Here is a 21,304-nt window from a genome sequence, read left to right as displayed (position 1 = left end):
TGCTCAATCTAGCATGGCAGGGAGCTAAACTAGAGGAGATGTATTATGGAGAATCATGGCGGGACAGACATTGTGTTGCCTCTGTGCTCCCGCAAGCTCTTTATTCATATATCATTTGCGTCACGAGCAAAATGAAGCAGATTAATAGAGCATAATTCCTGAGATCAATATGCAATTATATTCATCTCTCTGGCTGCTCGGGCAGCCGTGCAGAGGCATGGCGACACAGTCGCACAGTCTTGTCGTTGGACAGTATTGAGTGTACCAGTAAACCAGGGGATGAAAATTGTTTAAGACGTTTACATTTGCTGTTTTCATTTTTTTTTTATCGTATGCACTTCCTGCTTTTTACTGTCTAGAAACCTTTTAAAATCACCCTTTCATGAATCTGTCTTTTTTAAGACTCAATTGGTTACTTGTTTCTGTAAGCTAATCTGTGGTTCAACATGTTCACATTTTTCATTATGAAATATTACCCGTAGAGTTTATAGTTTGCAAAGCTCCTCAAGGTCAAGGAATTTGGAGGACGTGTGGCTGATTTCCATTCGGTGATCTTAAGCGAGGATCCTTGTGTGATGAGAGCTATTGTCTGGAGATGTCGCTTTTAAGCACAGAGAGGAGGATAATTTGAGGCTGGTCAAGTGACCTCTTAACTTTGGTATTTTCTTTGTCGACTGACATATACTGCTGTTGGTTGTGATCTCTGCTGGAGCACTTTATATGTAGCCTAGCGTAGCCAGACCTTCAGACTGATGACAAAAGGTCTGATCTCCATGGTAGCTTCCATTGGCCAAGGACCGCCGAGAGGCCGTCTGAATGACATGTAAAACAACCAATCACAGATTGTTTTGTTCCGTGTCATGTTTAGGTAGGATGTCCCTACAATAACAGACAGGTGTTTAAAACTCTTGGACAAATTTTAAAGAGTCTATACCATGAACGTCACATACTTGACATATTTTTGTAAATCCAGTTTAGTTGATCCTGATAAGCTCACATTGTCACAGTTGTAAACATGACATCATTCTATGAGGGAGTTTGGCTTCACGACAGCTTTGTTTCCAGACAGACCGTTAAAGAACGCGACACGCGTCTTCGGAAATACTGTAGAATTCAACCAATCAGATGACGTCTTCAAAAATCCTGAAGTGTTTCCAGTTAAGTGTGCCATATGCATCAGACTATCAGCTTGTGGGCATGACGTCTGAGGCTGAGACTACATGATATGCTGTTTTCACACTAGGTTCAGTTCTGTTCTATTTTATTTATGTACTGTGCCATTACTATGTTGTGTGGGACTTATTAGGGCAGACATGATGTAACCTTGTGTTTTTATTTTATTTTATTTTATATACTGTATTCTTGTATTATTTACAGTGTTTTTGCTGTATTGTGCTATACTTATCTTTCTTTCTATCCTTTAGGGCGCATTATGTGCTGTTTCAATTCAGGTCTATTTTCAGAATTTTATTTATTTATTTTATGGCTTGATGTGAAGAATATTCCACATATGTTTTTGCCATATGTAGTTTTAAAGGGGAAAAAAACTCATGATAGTAACTGTTTGTTTATAATAAATTTAAACCATGTATTACGTTAACATTCTTGCTGTAGGTTCATTCTGTTTACTCATCGATTTCCAGATTTATTCACATTTGGCTTTTGAAAAGTGTCAATTTTGGAACTGTTTGTGTTGCCAAATGTTTTTGAACTAAATGAACCAAATTCCGACATCAGACAGACATATCAAAAGCACGTGTGTGTGTGTGTGTTGTGTGCCAGGCTGCGTTGATTGCGTGTGCATGAATGCACTGTGTTTGATGTGCAGGTATGTGTGTGTGTGCATGATTTCTGTGCGATCCTCAGGGCGTAAGAGCTCCCTCTGCTGTGCGCTGAGAGCCTCCGTGTCCTCGTCCCACCGGATTGTTGCTCAGGATTGTTTGCCTTTCCACCCACAGTGGCGGCTACTGACCCCGACGCTCCAGGGACAGCGCAGAGAGCCCGGCTCTCTCTCTCTCTCTCTCCTCCGGCTGCCGCTGCCCTTCCCGCTTGTGTTGTGGCAGGAATGTTCCTCCGGGGCGGACACAGGGCTTAGCGCTGAAAGCATTACCGGAGGGGAGAAGTGTGTTTACCCAGCTGGAGGCTCTCTGAAGGACAGAGGCTTCTCATGTGGGTCCCGGCCCCTCTCGTGCACGCTCACCTGGGGCACGACGTCCTTATGTCCCCGTTACGCCCTCCCTGAATGGCAAAGCCTTGTTTGCCACTGGTCCTTGAGAATCCTTAATGGCCGTTCAGCGCTTTATTACATCATTAATTGCACTTAATTCAGCAACATTACCCGAATGCCTGGCTAGGCTTGGAAAATTAAGTACAGAGCACTTTGTTATAAAATTCTCTATAATGAGCTCTGGTGGGACAAGGTCTGTTAAGTTTGAAATCACCCCAGGCCATTTTTTAGCAGAGCCTGAGCCGACTTTAAAGTTGGAAACTTGGAAAAAATGCCCTGAGGGCGCTGTTCTCTGGGTGCTTTGCAGCTCAATGGATGTGGCGATATTAGTCCTGCTATAAACAGCGGGCTTTGTAGCACCAAGCCTTGCTGAATATGCAGAGCAGAGCCGTTCTGAGGCTTTGATTTGCATCTGTGTATTTACAGTACCGGGGGCTTAGTATTATTGGGGCGGAAGTGTTTGTTTAACAGTTTACCGTATCTGTTTAAAATCACACGGGCAGATTCCAATTCCAAGTTCGTTTGGATTTAAAGCGGAAACGTGCGTGCGCATGCTGACACGAGTGAGCTCACGCTGTGTGCTTCTCTTCACAGCTATCGGGTCCCAGCGGAGGCGGAGCCCCAGCATTGTTGCCTCGGAGATCTTTGAGCCTCACCTTGGTAGCCACATTCTGCAGGTAAGATGAGATTCAAACTATTAAATCTGCCTTTGTTCATTCAAAACACCATGATGTTCTTATAGTTCGGGACGAGCTTGAGATCAACATTGGGTGTGAAGATGCATATTTGATATGCAAATTATGTAATGCACAAAAAAAGTTGAAATGCAATCTTATTTAGAAAAGAAAAAGAAAAAGGTCTGTATGAACTGATATCTGTCCTTGAAATTATTTTGACGAAACACTTTATTTACTGAAGGCTGGTGGTGTTTTGTTTCCCTTTTCCTTACACAATTTACGTCGTCTTTAAGTCACGTTGTAATGATCATATTTATGAGATAAATAAATATGATAATCTGAGTTTCAGTTAAAGATCGTTTCAGTTGAATAATCATGGGATAAAGCTAATTGTTATTGGTCAAAATTACTTTTCAGTTGAATGAATAAGTTAATGGTGACTGTTCAAATTATTTTATATGCAATTTGTGTAACACTTATGAGGAATAATTACAGTAATTGCCAGAAAATACCAATTCCAGTTAGAAATCCTTTGCACTTAATTATGTTTTACTAGCACTCAAATAAGTGTTAGAAGTGAAAAAATATCAAATTGCCCAATTTGTCCATTATATTCTTACCAAAATAGGTTATTTGAACACAAATAAGATTTTAGTAAGTGCAGCGTGACATTTTTCTGATTGCGAAAATGTAATATTTTACATATTAGCGCAGGACATTTAGTAATCTGTTAGTCGTAAGTATTCATAAGTAATTATTAAGATGAATAGCAAAATCCAGTTGCTTATGAATAAATTAGCAGGCGTTCTACAATGACCTGGGTGAATGAAATCCGTCACAGATGTACTAATGTGTGTGTTTAGAGATTACAGGTCTGTTGTCTCAAGACATATGTGGTGTCTCTTAGCTGTTTAGCATGCAAGTAAATGAAGGATGACACTTCCTCAGTCTGCTGGTGTTTCGGGAAATCTCAAGGGGAGGGGGCGAATTTCTTATTTCACCTCAGAGAGTAGAAAAAATCGTTTTTTATCCACGCTTAGCTACAGCACTGATGTCCTTTCAAATTCGTTTTAATGACACAGAACGAAAAGCGCAATTTACACCAGTCACCTGTGTCCAAAAAAGCGGATTAGGAATATTTATATAGCGGTTCGCCAGTCCCCGGACTGCCAGCGCTATTCCCTTACGACAGGTTAAGTGTGTGACAGCAAAGCGGAAATTTATAATTAACACCGAAACCAGGCTGGAAGTCTGTCGAGGCGTGGCCTTTTCAAGGAAGGACTTGTTCCTGGCAAATTGTCCCCATTAATCTTCAGCTTAATTGATTGTGAAAAGTTTTAGGATGACATTTTAAAAAAAGCATGCTCGGCTGGTGATTGATCTGAAGAAAATGAACTAATAATGGATGCAAGGCAGTCATTAGTTGTTGAGCGCCGAGGCTAATTTTAGACAGCTTAAACCTTGTTTGATAGCGTTTAATAAAGAGGACGTGGGGGAAGAGCTGCTAACCGGCCTTCACCTGCAAACGGACGTTACGCATAAATACTCACGCATACATGCACTTTTACATAGAGTCATCCTGATTCTTATTTCATAAGGCTTTGGTTTTTGTTGACTTTGTTGGAATGCTATGCCGGTGTTGATATTGGTGAAATCGGTGTTCATTCAGATTTGTTGATATTGATAACATTGCAGTTTCATATCACTTCACTGTATTCTTTATGAACAGAGTGTTTTATGCAAAATGTCTTGAGATAAACACATTGAGGAGACTTGTACATGTGGCAGGTTTGGTAGAAGAGGAATAATTGATGACAGACATATACTTTGTATATTATTTTCATAGTTCTGCATGTCATATGCTTTGTCCATATAGAGGAGAGGTGCACTTAACATGAAATCAAAATCAACCCCATTTACTTTTATAATTATTGTTCCTGGTTTTATTGTGAAGGATTCATCAATTTGCTTTTAAGGGTGTGTTCACAGTTGTAGTTTGGTTCTCTTAGTTCTTTTGGTCTGGACCAAAAAAGAAAATGATACATTTAGTTTTCATTCGATTAGCGTTCACACTAATCGATCTTAAAGATACTATCTGTGTTCTGGCTAAATGTGCTTATAAATACATATGATCTTGTTAAATCAACTTGTGAAAAGCCGGAATTGTTGAGCATTTTGTCCTTTTTTGGGGCGCATTTCGTTACGTCACATCCTGTTTTTAGTTTGTTTAGATGTCTTTGGTCTGTGTTGCGTTCATATTTCAGTCGAAACGCACCAGACTTCTATTGGAAGTGGACCGTGACTTTTCAGGGTTCTCGGTCAAGCGGTTTGTTGCACACCAAGGTTTGAATGGCAATGTTTACACTTATTCAAATGAACCAGGGTTCGGTTTAATGAAACCAAACATGCCAAGTGTGAACACACACTAAATGAACTTTTCTTCTCTAAAGGTAGCTATGTATAAAGCAGCTTTCTGTTGGTCAACTCTAGCCTGGGTTTTCCCATACTGCCTTGCTCGCAGCGCAATTTTATTCACGCTGCTAGGCAGTCTGGACACCATGGACCAAATTTTCCCCTGAAAAAGGGAACCAATCACAGAACGGGGAGGGAGCAGCAAGACGATGATGACACCGAAGCAGTTTGTTTATATCTATGGATCCAACATGGCATCAGACTCGACGTTACCTTCTACTAGGGTTGCCAACCGTTCCGTATAATACGGAATCGTTCCGTATTTGACACATAAAAGTCTTGTTCCGTATTGAACTGATACGGAACGCACTTTGTTCCGTATTTTTGAGAATCAATTCAGTGCAGTGAAAAAAAAACCCCGACGGTGCGGTAGATAGGCTACTAATTTCTCCCCCTGTTTGTCTATGATCAGCGTAGCGTTTCTAACATCTTGGAACATCATCAGAGAATGCCCTTTTAATTGGTCGTTTCAGTCATTGTGAGTCACGTATCGTAGCAACGATGACGACAAGTGACAACAGCGGGAAATGTAAAAATTACTTCCTCCGAGCAGCCGGCGAAAAAGAAAAGAGCACAAAAATATAGAATTGAATGGGAAAATGACTACCCGTGGCTGGAATGCGTGAGGGACAATGAATACACGGCCGAGCGATGTCACGGTTCCTTGTCCGTCAGACGTCTCCAGCTGATATGGTAGGCTATGTAATTTTAAGACTCAAATTAGTTCATAAGAAAGTGATTATATTAAAAGAGATATTACAAGTTTAGCCTAACATTGTAAAGAAATCAAAAAAGTACTCATGGAAAAAATAGCTGCACAATGTGCTTAGTCTGGAGGTTTATTTATTTCTGTGAGATTTTCCATGTGCATACATACAGGTGTTGTATTGCTTGAATGCAGTATTTGAGTGCAATATTTAGCTTTTTTTATTTATGTTTTTATATTATTGTTTTGCACTGGAAAGAAAGTTAACTATAATGGAAGTATAATTATATAAATATATTTGCACTACACCTCCTTAAAATGTTGTCTAATTAAATTAAAAATATATTTTTTTGCACTGGAAAGAACATTCTAGAAGTCTAATTCTATTGAATAAGTTTGCACAAGGCTACAGAAGTTTTGAATGTTAGATGTTGTATTTGTTTAAGTTAAAAATAAAATGTATTATAAACTAAACAAATCCATGGTTCATTGTTGGCAAAATGATCATGATAGGCTTTATATTTCACATCTAACTTATGTGGTTCAGTCTTGTATATTGATTAGGCCTACTTTGCTATTCTATAGGCCTATAAGTTGTATTATAATATGCTACAATGTATTAAATATATTTATCTAAATATATCAATTAGTTTCCACAATATTCACCAGAAGCCATCATTTCAGGAGTTATTTTTTTTTTAATTATTCCTTGGGGGGCGTGTCCGGGGGCGTGTCACGGGGGCGTGTCACCCCGTTCCTTATTTTCATTTCAGAGAGTTGGCAACCCTACCTTCTACCCTCATGTTTATCTTGCACAAACGGTAATATTCACTAAACGCCATTGTGTACAAATAAATCTTTGACCCATCGTCTGGTATAATTGAAGCGATTGGCTATGAGCTACATACAGGCGCATTTGATAGACATTCATAGCGCCCAATAAACGGCTCTGGGCATTCGTAAACCACGCCTCAAATACGAGAAAATTAACACGTGGTTTCCAGACCAAGTCTCAAATGAGACTTGGTCTGACGTTAGCCAGGCTAGGTCAACTCTGCAAATTCGTGTGATCAACTTGAACACAAGCCTCACGCAAATTCCCAATTGTGCAGATTTCTTTTAAAAATGTCTGTATTTTGCACATGAAATTTTCAAAGATTAACAGTGCTGCAACCAATGTCTCAAAGTAGGTGAAAATAATATATTAACCAATGATATCATAAATTGATTTTCACAATCCAGTCAAAATCTGACATAATCAGCTATATTTATTAATATTTCACAATTTCTTATAAACAAATCAAGTCCCTCCTACATAATTTTTTACTGAATATTGTTTCATTGCATCACATGGTGAAAGTTAAATGTGTTGCAAATGTTGTATGTTGTTGTTTTATTGCTATTTAGCAAAATGAATGAAAATGATAAATGATGAAGCAAAACATTTAATGGTTCTTAAAAATGTATGACAGTTTTACAAGTATGTATAGTTCAAATTGGAATGTTTTGTTTTTTGCTCTGTGTGGTTTGCGTTTTTTGTGCTGTTATGTGACCCAGTGACCAGATTTCAGCACAGAAAACACTCTGTGCCTTTTTGTTTATGCACAAACAAGCTGAACACATTGAGCACCCAGTTTTGTCAAGCCAGATAATCAATTAGCTGCTTTAATATGCAGGTCTGTTTGAAGGCAGCTGTTGTGACGCTCTGCTACCCCACTGCTATTTAATGTCATGGCACAATAATATCAATATTGTCTTTTTCTGTCCCAGCTCACACACAAAAACAGTATATTTTTAGAAAAGACCCATTTCTGGCAGCAGGCGGCAGGTAAATATCACAACAGAGGATATTTACTTTTCAAGGTTTCTTGCAACAAAAGCTAGTTATTTTTGCTACTGTACCTTTAAGACTTTTTCCTGTCGTTTAACACCCTACTCGTCCTTCAGTAGCGTCTCTACTTCCCCCGAGGGTTTTACGGTCCCGGTGGTGTCGGCACAGGCTGTGTCGGCCCTGTGGGCCACAGAAATGACCGTTATGTCCACTCCCACAGTGCATTGTCATTTGCGTGGGCAGCGGGTCGGATTGATTCCGACAGCAGCGCTAGGTCATTAGCAGAGAGCTCAGAAGTCCTCTGTCAAAGCGCTCCACGCTTCCGCCCGGCTAAATAATAGCATTTATATCACACAGATCATGCTTAGGAAGAGATGAATTATAGATGCAGGGTTTCATTTTTAAGGCAGATGAGAGCTTAGCTGCCTGTGAAGGGCAAAAGCAGTGTATGGTCATAGACACACTGCACAGAGAGTGAGACTGAACCTTTGTTCGTTCTTCTTAGGAGATAAGTCTGGTCAGTAAATTAGCTGTGAGCTAATGGAGCTGTAAGCCGCTAAATGTTTATGATTACGCTTGTTTTGGGAGCTGAGCTTGACTGACATCATCAGAGAGAGAATATGTGTTATTATAATGTCCAAACACTCTTCTGTCCTGCAGAGTTTAGCTCCAACTTGCCTCAACACACCTGCCTGGAAGTTTCTAGTATGCCTAGTAAGACCTTGATTAGCTGGTTCAGGTGTGTTTAAAGGTGCGGTATGTAATATTGACTAGTGGTTAATAATTAATAGCTAGTGGTTGAAGTGGGTACTGCACAGGCAAAAACATAGATTTTTCATGCAGTGGTCAGTTTTGAGATTTTGGGCTAGTTTACTCCTTTAATATGTGTTCTTTCAAGCTGCTTTAAAGAAAACGCTGAAAATATACATTAAGATGTTTATTTTATTACATTTTGTTTACTTGCGGCAGTAAGTTTCTCCCGAATTTACCAGGAAGTTAGTATTCCAACGCCACATGCCGAGCTCCATGAGCCTCCGTCTGTTCCCTGAAGTCTGTCATGACCGGTATCGCTGTAAAGCTCTGAGTCTCCTGCACAACGCTATGTAACCCAAATATGGGCATTTCCTTTCTATCAGTAACCAATCGTGAATGTCCAAAGGGGGATTTAAAGCTAACAACGATTTCTCATTTAGAGCTATTTAAATCTTTAACTGCCGTTTTCTCAAAATGAGTTTTTTGTCATTCTCCAGTATAAACATCTCAGCCTATGTATTACCTATGTACACCAAACTTTCCAGTTATACACTTAGCAGTATTCTGAAAATATTTTCAGAGGGATTTGTTAATAAATCATTCCTGGCCTGATTTATGTGACATTTTAATAAAAAAAAATATGGCTAAAATCGATTTTTTAAGGCTATGGACAGTATATTTTGATTTTCTAGGTAATGAAAGCATATATCCTGAAATCCCTCTGAGTTTTTTTTCTCATCTTGTGTGTAAACAAAATGAAAAAAGAATTTTGCACTTGGCTTTATCATAAGTTCAGATCTATCTACCGAAAATATATGCAAAATCATGCATATTTAATGAGATCATGCCTAATTTGCATAATTAAACACACATTTCTAAAACTTGTAATACATTTTTTTTATATACTTGTGTAAATAATCAACTGAGGAAGTTTCATGGTGATATCTATTATTTTAAAATTTTACCCTATTCACCTGTAGTGTCTCGCCTTAATCTAATTAAAATATTAGAGAGAGTTTTCCCTCCTCAGACTTAACACTCAAGCTGGTTGCCAGTTTAAGGACACGCAACAGGAATGAGCGCAATTAACAATGAAAGGCGACAAACCTTGCACTGTAAGTTTTTGAGTTGATGCAGCGGCGGTTTCTTCATTAGGGCGATCGGGCGACGCACCACCTAAGTGTGAAAGGGACTTTCTATCACTATCTCATTCAACCACAGAGTTACGCTAGCAGTCACTCACTCGGCCTCTGGATATAGTCCAATCAGCGCCGAGTCACGTTCTGTGGAGTACCGCCTCTTTTTGGGCGATTTCACTCTGGCTGAGAATCGCCCAGAGTCTTCCCATAGACTTACATTCAAAGATTTTTTTTTTCGAACTGCAGGCACTGCAATGCATTCTCTATGGGTTCCGGGAGGGCTCGCACTAACGTGCTTTCGTCATCATACGTAACCTTAAACTTGTGCAGCGATTGGTGGAAACAAATGTACCTCTATTAGTATTTAGCCATAAGCTGAAGTGACATCCAATAATTTCCTCAGTGCATAACTTACATTTCACGGACATATTCTCCATCTGTAAATGTTAGAAAGTCCAGTTTGCCGTCATGAGTGGGCGAGCTTTCTGCAAGCTATACTTCCGTGAACGAGCGCCCCCGCGTGCATGCGCGCCGAACAGACGGAGCGCAATAGAATAGTCTGAGCGCAATTATTCTGACTAATATACATTAGCACTAAATTATAAATATATTTAGCTAAAACATTTGTTGTTGAATATTTGTTGTTGTTGTTGGTGAACATAAATGTGCTAGATAATTTCAAACCTACCTGTGTATTTTTATGATATTAGCTTTTTTTTTTTGGTTTAGAAAATTTAACTACTTCTTTAAAAAACATTATTTTGTTTTTAGATTGTAATGTTGCAATGTTAGAATGTAATGTGATTCATTTGACCCCTTTTTTGGATAGACTGCAGATAGACAGCAAGGTTGCACTATGTTTGTTTTTATAACCTTCAATATAAACATTGTTTGTAGGACAATATCGATCAGGATATTAAATATTAAAAAAAAAAAAAAAATACAGGTTTTTTTTATTCAAATAGAAAAATAATAATTAAATACTCAGATTATACCATTTATGCCATTTAGCCCAAAAATTCAGATTTATTTGGCAATTGGCTATTTCCCAACCCTACCGGCTGAAGTTTTAGCTAAACTTTAGGCTTATGATAGCTACATTATTATCACTGTTAAATTGTTATTTAACAATAAGCCTACATTCAGTCCTGAATTAAAAATTCAGTTTGTTGTGCCCCCCCAAAAAATTTTAGCACCAGCCGCCACTGAGTTGATGTATCCACGTTTTAATATGCATCTGGTTATAGAGCTTTTTAAATGGATGGATATGCTTTTTAGGTCGGGTATAATCTGCGATCTGTAACCCAGTTTGTTTGACCCAGTCCATTGCAGCAATACGCTCGTCTTGCAAATGTCATATCGTTCTCATGAACCCAATCTTGTGTTTCGTCTCGTCTCGTGAGATGTGTCTCGTCACACCCCTACTATTATACCGTCTAAAAATATTAATAATGGTAACAAATTATGCATCTTTTGAAAGGTCTAAGGGTTTAGTGCCAATCTACGGTCTCTGTTTTACATTATAGATGCTACAGCAACAGTAATATTGTAATTTGTGACAGGAGTACAAATGACAACATGCAAAATCAAAACGGGACTTCATATCTTTGTTATGAAATGGCGATCGTGAGATGAATCCAATCCGTTGCAATTGGGTAAAATGTCCATGACAAGCGCCCAGTGGAACATTTTTTTCCACAAAAGAGTTAAATCTGTGAAATATTGCTATATTATCGACTGTTTACATCAAATTCCGCCTGAACGATCTGCCCTCCATCATCATTCTTCAAAAGATTTGCCAATTTGAGCCCTGTCGTAAAACTTGAATTGGACTAAATCAGTGGTTTTCAACCAGGGGGCCTCAACAAACTTTCAAGGGGGTCTCAAGATGGCTTAAAAAAGTTAAAAATAAGACGTAACAACCATTCAAATAAGCCAAAAGAACAGAAAACTAAGATATGACCCCTTCAACAGCTAGTCTTGGAAAACCTGATATGCTATATGAGAGAAAAGTGTGATTTCTAGACCTTGAAAACTATTGGACATTAATACATTTTATAAGGTAGAAATTGAGTAAAGATATCTTTTAAAAAACCCTTATCCATAATCGTTATCCAACAAATAACTTATAAAGGTCATGGAACCTTTGAATATTGTTGTGGACAATAGGGGGCCTTGGCGTCAAAAAGGTTGAGAAGCAGGGGCCTAGAGGGAATCTGCTGACTTTCTGTGCTGATTTTGGTAGGAAATAGATTTAAACTAGTACTATAGTCAAATTGGCCAAAGTATTTAACAAACAAACACAAAACAGGGTGGAGAACGTGCAGAACGTTGCGAATGGAGCTTTCTGCTGTTATGTGGGCACAGAACGCTCTCTTTTGGACATCCTCCGTTTTTGCATTCATAATAGGGATGCGCCAGACAGCTTGTCTGAAAGTTTCTGAGCTTCACTGAGCAAATTAACAGCGCTGTTGTTTATTGCTTATCTGTGGTTTTTGATGTGTTTTAGTGATAAAGGATGAAGAGCGTTCAGAGACACTGATCGACAGGGAGCCTTAATTACTGCCTGTGTGTGTGCGTGTGTGTGTGTGTGTGTGTGCGCGCGCACCTGTGGTGAGCGCCGGGGTGACAGGACACCAAACGCCTCTTAATATGTCTCGCAGCTTCAAGTTCCAACACTCAATCTTTCATCAACTCCTTGTTTGCTTTCTTCTCTTTCGTTTCTTGTTGTTTGTTTTGTAGCGTCGTCTTTGTTGTTTTTGGCTTGTTTGTGATAATAGGGCTTGGATTAAAAAAGAGACGAGGGGAGAAAAAAACACAGACACTTTGAAAACCCTTCGATCTTCACACCGGAGGAAAGCGCAAAGACGGCGGCTTTAGAAATGACAGCTGTTTACATTTGCATAACATCAATGCGGAGCGAGGCGGTGTCTTTGAGCCCGTCTGTGTGCAGCTGTCACCGGCTGTAATCGCAGGTTGATTCGCGGTTCACAGGAATCGCCATCACGCTTCTCTGGCTCTTCGCTGAGATCAGGTAGAAGGTGGCAGAGAAAGAAAATAACACACAGGGGAGGGTGTTCTTCACCTCAAAGCGCCTCATGCTCGAGACGTACATGCAGATGGGTTTAGGGACGTCAAACCCCAGTCTGAGGGATGTCTGTCCATCTTACCTTTGCCGGGACGTTCGTTCTAGAGCTTAAAGGGATAGTTAACTCTAAAATTAAAAATATGTCATCGTTTACTCACCTTCATGTTGTCATTGAACAAAAAAAGAGATTATATGGTAATCAGATGGTAAAGATTTGAGAGCTAGAGTGTAGAGGAAGATTTCAGCCGATTTTTATTCATAAGGGTTCAGAAGATTGATTGGTTGATTGGTTGATTGATTGATTGGTTGATTGATTGATTAATTGATTCATGTTAATAGTAATGCTTCAGAAGTGTACTTCATTTTTATAATTAATAATAATAATTACAAAGACCAATGGAATCGTATTTTTAGTTTATTCCATTTATTAACGTGCAATTCAATCATTTATGTATAATTTTCAAAGAAAGAAGAAAAGTTACATATTTTATGAACATCATGATCTCAACAGTCCCATTCAACATGTGTTTTTGTTTTATGCGAAATAGCTGAAATGTTCTTCAAAATACCTGGTTTTGTATTGTATGGGAGAAAGAATGTCATGATCATGAGTAAATGATAACTCAACTTAATTTTAGTGGGGAGTTTTCAAGCCGAGCTTTGTGTGTGTTTGTAAAGGATGGATGGCGTTCTTTCAAATGCCTTTTTCTTTTAACATTATTATGCACAAAAAAAAAAATCTTAACAACCTCGCCATTATGCAGGAAATGGGGCCCATGAGCATATTTAACATATTTCAGGGCAGCGTCTAAATCACACAGATATTCCGGTGATAACTCTTTAATCTTTAATGTTGGGTAATAATCACCCTTGATTTAATATGTATGGCGTGTTATTTTATTTAAGAACAAGTTTTTTTTTTTTTTTTCTAAAATACTGTTTAGATGAAGACGGGAGAGAGTTTTCTGCTCCCTGAAAAATCCCTTTGAACTGCAACTATGTAGGATTTGTTATATGATAGTAGAGTGTTGTGTGTGGTTGCTAAAGTGTTCTGAGTGCTTTTTAGCATGTGTGTTTGCAGTTTCTATGCGGTTTCTAGTTCTCAGTGGCTGTTTAATGGCTTTATGTACATCAGTAAATTGTGTACACGAATTTGGGCACTGGTAAGGACCCTGATCATTTTACACTGGGACACTAGCCGTGTTTCCACTGTCGGGCCAAAAGCGAGCATGCTAGTGCGTGCCAGGGCCAGTCGCGTTACACTGTCACTTTCAGGTCTTAATCGGGCCTCGTCGGGGATTGCCAGGGTTTGCCGAATACCTTGGTCCAAAGCGGGCCAACTGGGGCTTGAGTAGTGGTAGTGGTCATGAACAAAGGTGGAGTCTACCTGAGTCAGGAGATGGTCAACACCACTGGTCACTGCCCATGTTATTATATCAGGCTACCAGCTAACTTCAACATTTAGGACATTTTAAATAATTTTCATCTCAAAACTCACTTTCCATGTGAAATACCACTTCGATTCAGCTTGATTGATGTGTACTTCTGACACAAATTAATAAATTACTGTCACTGTTATTAATTAACTTTTTTATTGTAAAACATTGGTCAAATATCGATGCTGGAATCTTAAGTCTTTAAGTAAAGGCCAAACATTTGCTTCTGTCATGCTCATTTTGCGATTATCTGGCTAGTTTTCAGTCAGCTGGTGAAACGGTCGGGTTGTGTCACGTCGTTCACACTTATGGACGCAGGTTTTATGGTTGCACTGCGGGGCTACTGGTCTAACAGTGGAAACACAGCTTGATTTTGGCCTTTTGGCCTCAACGGCACATTATTAGCCCTGGCTCGCACTTGCCCGGCAGTGGAAAAGCGGCGAATGATGACCAGCAATATTACAATGCCCTAGTTGTAAAACCTCACTACTGGTTTACGGTATATGAACAGCAGCAGAACTGATATTTTTCTTCTTAATTTTGTTTGTTTTTTTTAAATACATTATGATACATACACTAATTATTACATATACATGCAACATTTCTGCCGTAAATTGATTATAAATGTTAGCTAGATTTACTACCTGTCCAGCGATGTGTTTATGCTAAAATCTAATTTGACTAAAACTCTTTTTTTTTCTCTAAACATCTATCACGTGTCATTATGTGTATTGAGTTGGCTCGCACAATTTATGTTTTGCGCTTCAGAATTTATGCAAGTTAATATGGTGAGCATCAATGCTCCCTGGTTTTCAGTGCATTGTGGAAATTTTTAGGGAGCTAATGTTTTAAACTAGTTCTAGCTAGCGCACTCGAAAGTTTTTGAGGCAGCCCTTAAAATGGCCGACTCCCTGATCAGTGCCCTGACTACTGAACTAGGAAGCTGATTGAGACACACCCTATGATATTCTGGTTTTTAGATATGGCATGGGTCCCTCTTATAATGTGAGTCTTTTTTTTTATTTGTCCATCAGGTAAAAATGTTTAAGTCTAATCACTTTGAATATTAAAACCACACATTGCATGATTTGAGGTATCAAAGTTTAATATTTAGGGTTAAGGGGTTTGTTCAAATCCATGCAATGTCAACTCTCAGTATGATCAGTACTAATAGAATTTTAACCTTATCAAGCGCTGGTAATTACATGCCAAACTCGCTGTATGCTTTGCTAAGCCAGGCACCAAGAATTACATTTTTTTTTTCCTGCTTTTTTTCTTTCTGTCTTTCTTTTTGCTGTTTCTGTTCTCTGTTGTCAACAGTTTTAGCTGATCTCCATCTCTATTAGTTCAGGTCTGTCTTGCATTCACAGTGCATAGATTTGTAAAAAAGCGAGGCAGACGTGTTTTATGTGATGTCCATCACAAAGCAGTTGAGATCACAGTGTGAGAGTGTCTGAGGTCAGTGCTTTCTGCTTTTAGCTCTTTTATTTACATCAGCTGTCGGAAGACCTCCATAGCTTTCCCCTTCGTTCACTAATTTGCTGTTGAAAGCAAACATGTCAGAGCCTCTCTTGTTGTGGTTCACTAGCTTGCATAACATAATGCGAACAGCATTTACATATCCATAAACACACAAACACACACGCACGCACGGACCCAGCTCAATCTCATCTTGTGTTGGATGGCTTCCTGACAGATCATCCATTCTACTGCCATCCAACACGACGGATGAGTTTTCACACTCTTCTGATCTAGTTTTCTCACTGTGTTGTTGGTGTATTAGCCACATGCTGCTACCTGCACCCTCCTCAAGCACACGCTTTATTGCATGTCACCTCATTTGCTGGATGCTGTACAGTTTGGACAGAGGAGATCTGATATAGCGGTGAACTGTGACAGGATGACTGTTTCATGTGAGACTAAGGGCATTTTCGAACCTGGCTCGTTTGGACCATTTGTTTCCGAACCTGGTTCGTTAGTTCGGTTAGTTTAGGCATATATATGAACTCGGATCCACTCAAAAACAATCGCTCTGAGATCGACTGAACGAGGTGGTCTCGGCCCATTTGAAAGCAGTTCGGTTGAGGTGAGAAAGCAATCCGACCCAACGGACCAACGCACTAAGCGCCATCATAATTCTGTTTTATATAAAAAGCAGAGGTGTCTGATTCTGAGTTTTTGTGGTTAAAAACCAAAGATCTTAAAATGTTGTGTAATTGCTCTTCTCCATGCATTGCAAGAATTCTGTCCCGACGAAGCCTATATAACTACATTATAAATTATATATAATTTGTTAATTATATATAACTGCTAAACAAAGACAGATTTAGTTCAAGTTGAGCGCATTTTTGTACGGCTTATAGTATATATACATTAGTGCTGTCAATCCATAAAAAAAATTAACTTGATTAATAACACATTTTTCCTGTGATTAATTTGCAATTAAAACACTTACGGTTTTATATGTTTTTAATATATTTTAATATATTTTATAATGTAATAATTTCACAGTTAATCTCCAAATTAATGTAGAAGCAACATATTTTAAATACTTAATGGTATCTTTTTATGAATGAAGGCCAGTATCACTGAAACTAATACAGCTACTGATGTCTCAATGAAATAGATTTTTTTTCCATTATTATAGCCATTCGACATTACAGTGAATTGAAAGCTATTCATTTTTTTATTTTATTTTTTTTAGGCTTCAAAAAATATAACAGCTTTTAATTTAAGTGAACTTCAAACAATCCTCACATAAACCCATAATAAATGTCATATTTACTTGTGCCCTTTCTACCTGTCTAACAGGTAGCAGTGTGGTATCTTTTGTCTTGCCGCGCTTGAATGGTTTAAAAGCATTAACATGAACAAGAGTGTGATCATTTACCTAATGTAATGCTAGCCAAAGGATGACAGAAAAATTTACGGATGCTGCGTTAATTGTGTCAAATATTTTAACGCGTTAAACTGGACAAATTAATCGCATGCGTTAACGTTGACAGCACTTATATATATATATATATATATATATATATATAATAGATCTAGTTTGTCGTAAATAATTGTTACAGCAGTAATAAATTAGAATACTTCAATTATAATTATAAATAAATTAGAATACTTCATGTTACACATATAAATGGTATAACACTGATTCTGACATGATTAAGTCTAAATTACACTTGTTTTATTTAATTCAGTTAGTACAAGAGGCCATTTTATTAATTACAGCTAAAGAGAATGTGTGCAAACCCCTTCAGCCATGAATACAATCACTTTAAGAAGTGAGCTCAAAAAAGGCTAGTTGACCTCTGTATTTACCTTTGAGCTATATTGACCAATTAGCATCCAGAATCCGTCCGTCCGTCCGTCCATCCATCCATGTTGCCACTTTAATTCTGTGTGCATATTTGTATGTGTGTTTGAGTCTGTGCAGGTGAGAAATGGCAGTCAGACAGAAGCAGCTGCTGCCTGTGTGTGTGTATGCAGGTGTGTATAACTGTAGGTGTGTGTGTGTGTGTGTAGCTGTGTGCAGGTGTGTTTGAGTTCTCCTGTCACTGGGTGGCAGGTGTTTTCTGGCCACAGGTAGAATGTGAGCACATGTGGCAGATGGAACAGATAGTCTCAGTTAACGCAGAAACGGGTGACGACCGGACGCGGTCCGCCCTCGACACCCTCGCAATGGGCGCACGGACCCACGCCGTCTCCCGAAGACTTTACGGTTGGACGGTAATGTCAAATACTGTGGTACAGAATGCCGTAACATACCTATACATGCTAATGCGCTTTCAGAGCGCATGCTAATGTGTCAACGGTATAGTCTGCATTCGGCAGCCTTTTACTTTCAGCTCAGACTCTGTCAATAAAACCTGACCGGACGTCACCGAAGGATCTTGGAGGGGAGAGGGGAGAGAGGAGGGGGAAAGGTCAGTGGGCAGTGCAAAGAGGGGAATTTTGATTATCCGGCCTGGTTTCCTGGTTCATTAGCAGTGGGAATTTGGACAGGGAGAAGGTGGAGGGGGGAATAGATCCACCCTTATTACTTATGCAGTCAATAGCAAGGCTTGTCTGCATTCATAATTGTTTGATTTTATAGGCCAGTCTTTAAACAAACATTGTCTATGGTAATGCCCTGCCCTGATGGATGGGAGAGGTTTTGTCTGTGAATATCATTTGGATAATTAAAAATGACAGACCAAATCGCCCGCTGTCTTGACCCTCACTTTGTCTCCCGAGTGATGCCGGCGAGATGCTGATTGCTGTCAATCACAGGTCTGCGGAGGATTGGGGAACGCGGGCAGCCGTGAACCCTGACCCACACTGTTGATCTGAAATAGATAACAACCTTGAAATACCTGCAGAATTTCAACAGGCGCACGGCACCTTCCCCAAAAGAGCCACTTCCTCTCTCTATTTCGCTCAGTCTCCTCGGGCTGGGTATTCAGAACCGCTTCCGAACCCAACGTCTATATTCTCAGCAGTGTTTCAATGTACAGATTGCTAACTTATAGTTGTCTTGCCATATCAAACTGGGATAAAGAAGAATTTTTAACATTCACAAAATTACACACTTCACCAGTTGTAGGACCAATTACTCTCAAGTCCTAAAAGAATAATTTAAGGAAACATTAAGGAACTGGAATTGGACTTTTTTTATGATCTCCATCCCTACTTCTTTCACACAGAGAAACAAATGAAGACATCAATCCTACAGTGTTTTAGGACACCATGCATTTCTTTTATTCTGCTTTTTCCTCTCATTTCCTCCTTCCTTTCACGTTTCAGCTCTCGAGTCGTTCCTGCGGTCTAGGGCGTACTTTTATATGATAATTTAACTACGCTGCCAGTTGTTTTCTCCTGCCAACGCGGTGTCTTTCCTCTCGCCGCTGTGGTGTGGGTGTTTAAGTAGTTTAATTAGAACAGAACAGAGGATGTTGTCTCTATTATCATTTACCAGCAAGCATCACTTTATGAGTTGGGTAACTGGATAATGTCACAGTATTCCAAATGTGAGAACCGTTTGTTTCGGTGTTTGGATAAATGTTTAACAGCATCTCAATTGCAAGCTAAATGTGAGTATTACATACATGCTTCAACTAAATTGCAGGCAAACACACGTTTCAAATAGCAGATTCATAGTGTTTTATTGTGCAACATTATTTTGAATTTTATATACAAATATTGTAAGTTTGATGCTAAATGTACATTTTTAAGTTTTAGACAAACCCTTTTAAAAAAGATTTTTATAGAATAGTATAGTATATTTAATACATATTTTAAGTTTTTAATATTTGTCTTATAATAAAAAGCTTTGGATAGAAGTATCTCCGCTCCAACGTGATTATTAACATATCTGTAATATGAAATGTTACTGTAACATACTGTATATTTATAATATTAAGATATATTGCATTAGATTAATGTTACAGTGTCTGGAGTGTAAGATATATTTGTCATCGAGGGAACGCTCTCTCAATATAGACGGCTCAGAGCCGAACACATTTAGTCCTTCGTTGCTTTTCAATTTTCCGAGTGCTGAACTACACCCCCCCTCCCCTCCTCTCACCTCTCTCCAAATCCAGCCAGGCATTAGAAACAGTATTTCCCTCGGCAGAGATCCCCTCTCAGCATGCTATTCTCTGTCATGTTGCGGTAGCCATAAAAAAAAAAAACTGGCGGTACCATGGTACAGTCAGAGTATCAAATGCTAACACCATGTTGATATATACCACGGTACTGAATAACTATATTTATGTAGCATAGTATTTGCATGGTACTCTAAAGAATTCCATGCAACTCCCATGGTACATGTTTAGAAAAAATATTATTAAATATATTATTAAATTATTATTGAAAATATTTGATTGATAAATTATATTTCACAAGTTATTATATTATAGAAATATTTGTAGTATGTATGTGGTACTTCAAAGCAAAGAATACTATTATTACCATGGTACCATGTCAAAAGAAACCAGTCTAATCTGATTCCCAAACGAATGATTCTAATGATTCAGTTATTTTTAGTGATTTAAAAATATATACCTGAACAAATAATTAATAATAGTAAAAATAAACTTTTATTAGACCCTATTGGAATTTCTCTGTTTATTTGTATATTACTTTTCATACTTGAAATGCAGCTTTATAAGTGCTTCAAAAGGATAGAAACAAATATTAGCAGTACAATTTCACACAATATCAATAGAAAATGCACAAAAGCAACTATAAAAGGTTCACAAGATAAAATATAGACATAAAACAAACTTTCACACAATATCAATATACTGGTAAGCAACTTTAAGATATTTCTCTTATGAATTGCTTCTTTTTGCATTGAAACAGAATCATACAGCGCAACCAGTGTAGTACGATTCCCGAACGAATGAATCTTTTGATCCAGTTTTTAGTGACTCAAATGCATACAGCTTACAACTAACTGTGACAATTATGCATTTTGTCAGTTGCATATTACAAATGAATGAAATGTTACCAAATTTTAGGTGACCTAATTTTTTATTCACCAAATAAATAAGTAAAGCCAATTTTTGGAATTCTTTTATACCACAAAAGACTGTGAAATGTCATTTAAAAAGTTATTCTAAACAACCTTTTGGATGAATGAAAAAGCGTCTACGTCCTCATAGAGCTCGAAATTACAGCTTGTAAGATGGGAATTGTCTGAGAGCCCCTTGTTCCACGTGACCGCTGAATCACCTGACTGCTGCAGATTCATTTAGGCATTGATAGGTGCCATTGAAACGCATAATTCCCATTCCGCAGACGCGAACAGCTCCGAATATAACGTCACGTGTTGTCATCTTGAGGCTACAGTAATTACGACATGGCGTAAATGCAGTATTAGACAAGGGAAGCACATGACAAGATCACATGAGGGAAAGGAAATCACATGACAAACGGGAACATAAAATATGGCTGTGTCCGAAATCGCCCCCATACCCTTGAATAGGG

At 38.5% G+C, this 21,304-nt stretch overlaps 1 protein-coding gene across 1 annotated transcript in view; it reads left to right on the top strand.

Annotated features, from left to right (window-relative positions):
* Positions 1-21,304, top strand: part of npas3 (neuronal PAS domain protein 3) — a 320,695-nt gene that overhangs the window by 150,852 nt on the left and 148,539 nt on the right. The window contains exon 4 of the mRNA XM_081394441.1: positions 2,822-2,904. Coding sequence (XP_081250567.1) covers positions 2,822-2,904 — 83 coding nt within the window. The remainder of the gene's footprint in view (positions 1-2,821; positions 2,905-21,304) is intronic.

The sequence above is a fragment of the Scardinius erythrophthalmus genome (genome assembly GCF_964197995.2).
Source record: "Scardinius erythrophthalmus genome assembly, chromosome: 19".
Classification (NCBI taxonomy): domain Eukaryota; kingdom Metazoa; phylum Chordata; class Actinopteri; order Cypriniformes; family Leuciscidae; genus Scardinius; species Scardinius erythrophthalmus.
The sequence above is the reverse complement of the archived record's forward strand: the minus strand, read 5'-3'. Positions and strand labels throughout refer to the sequence as shown.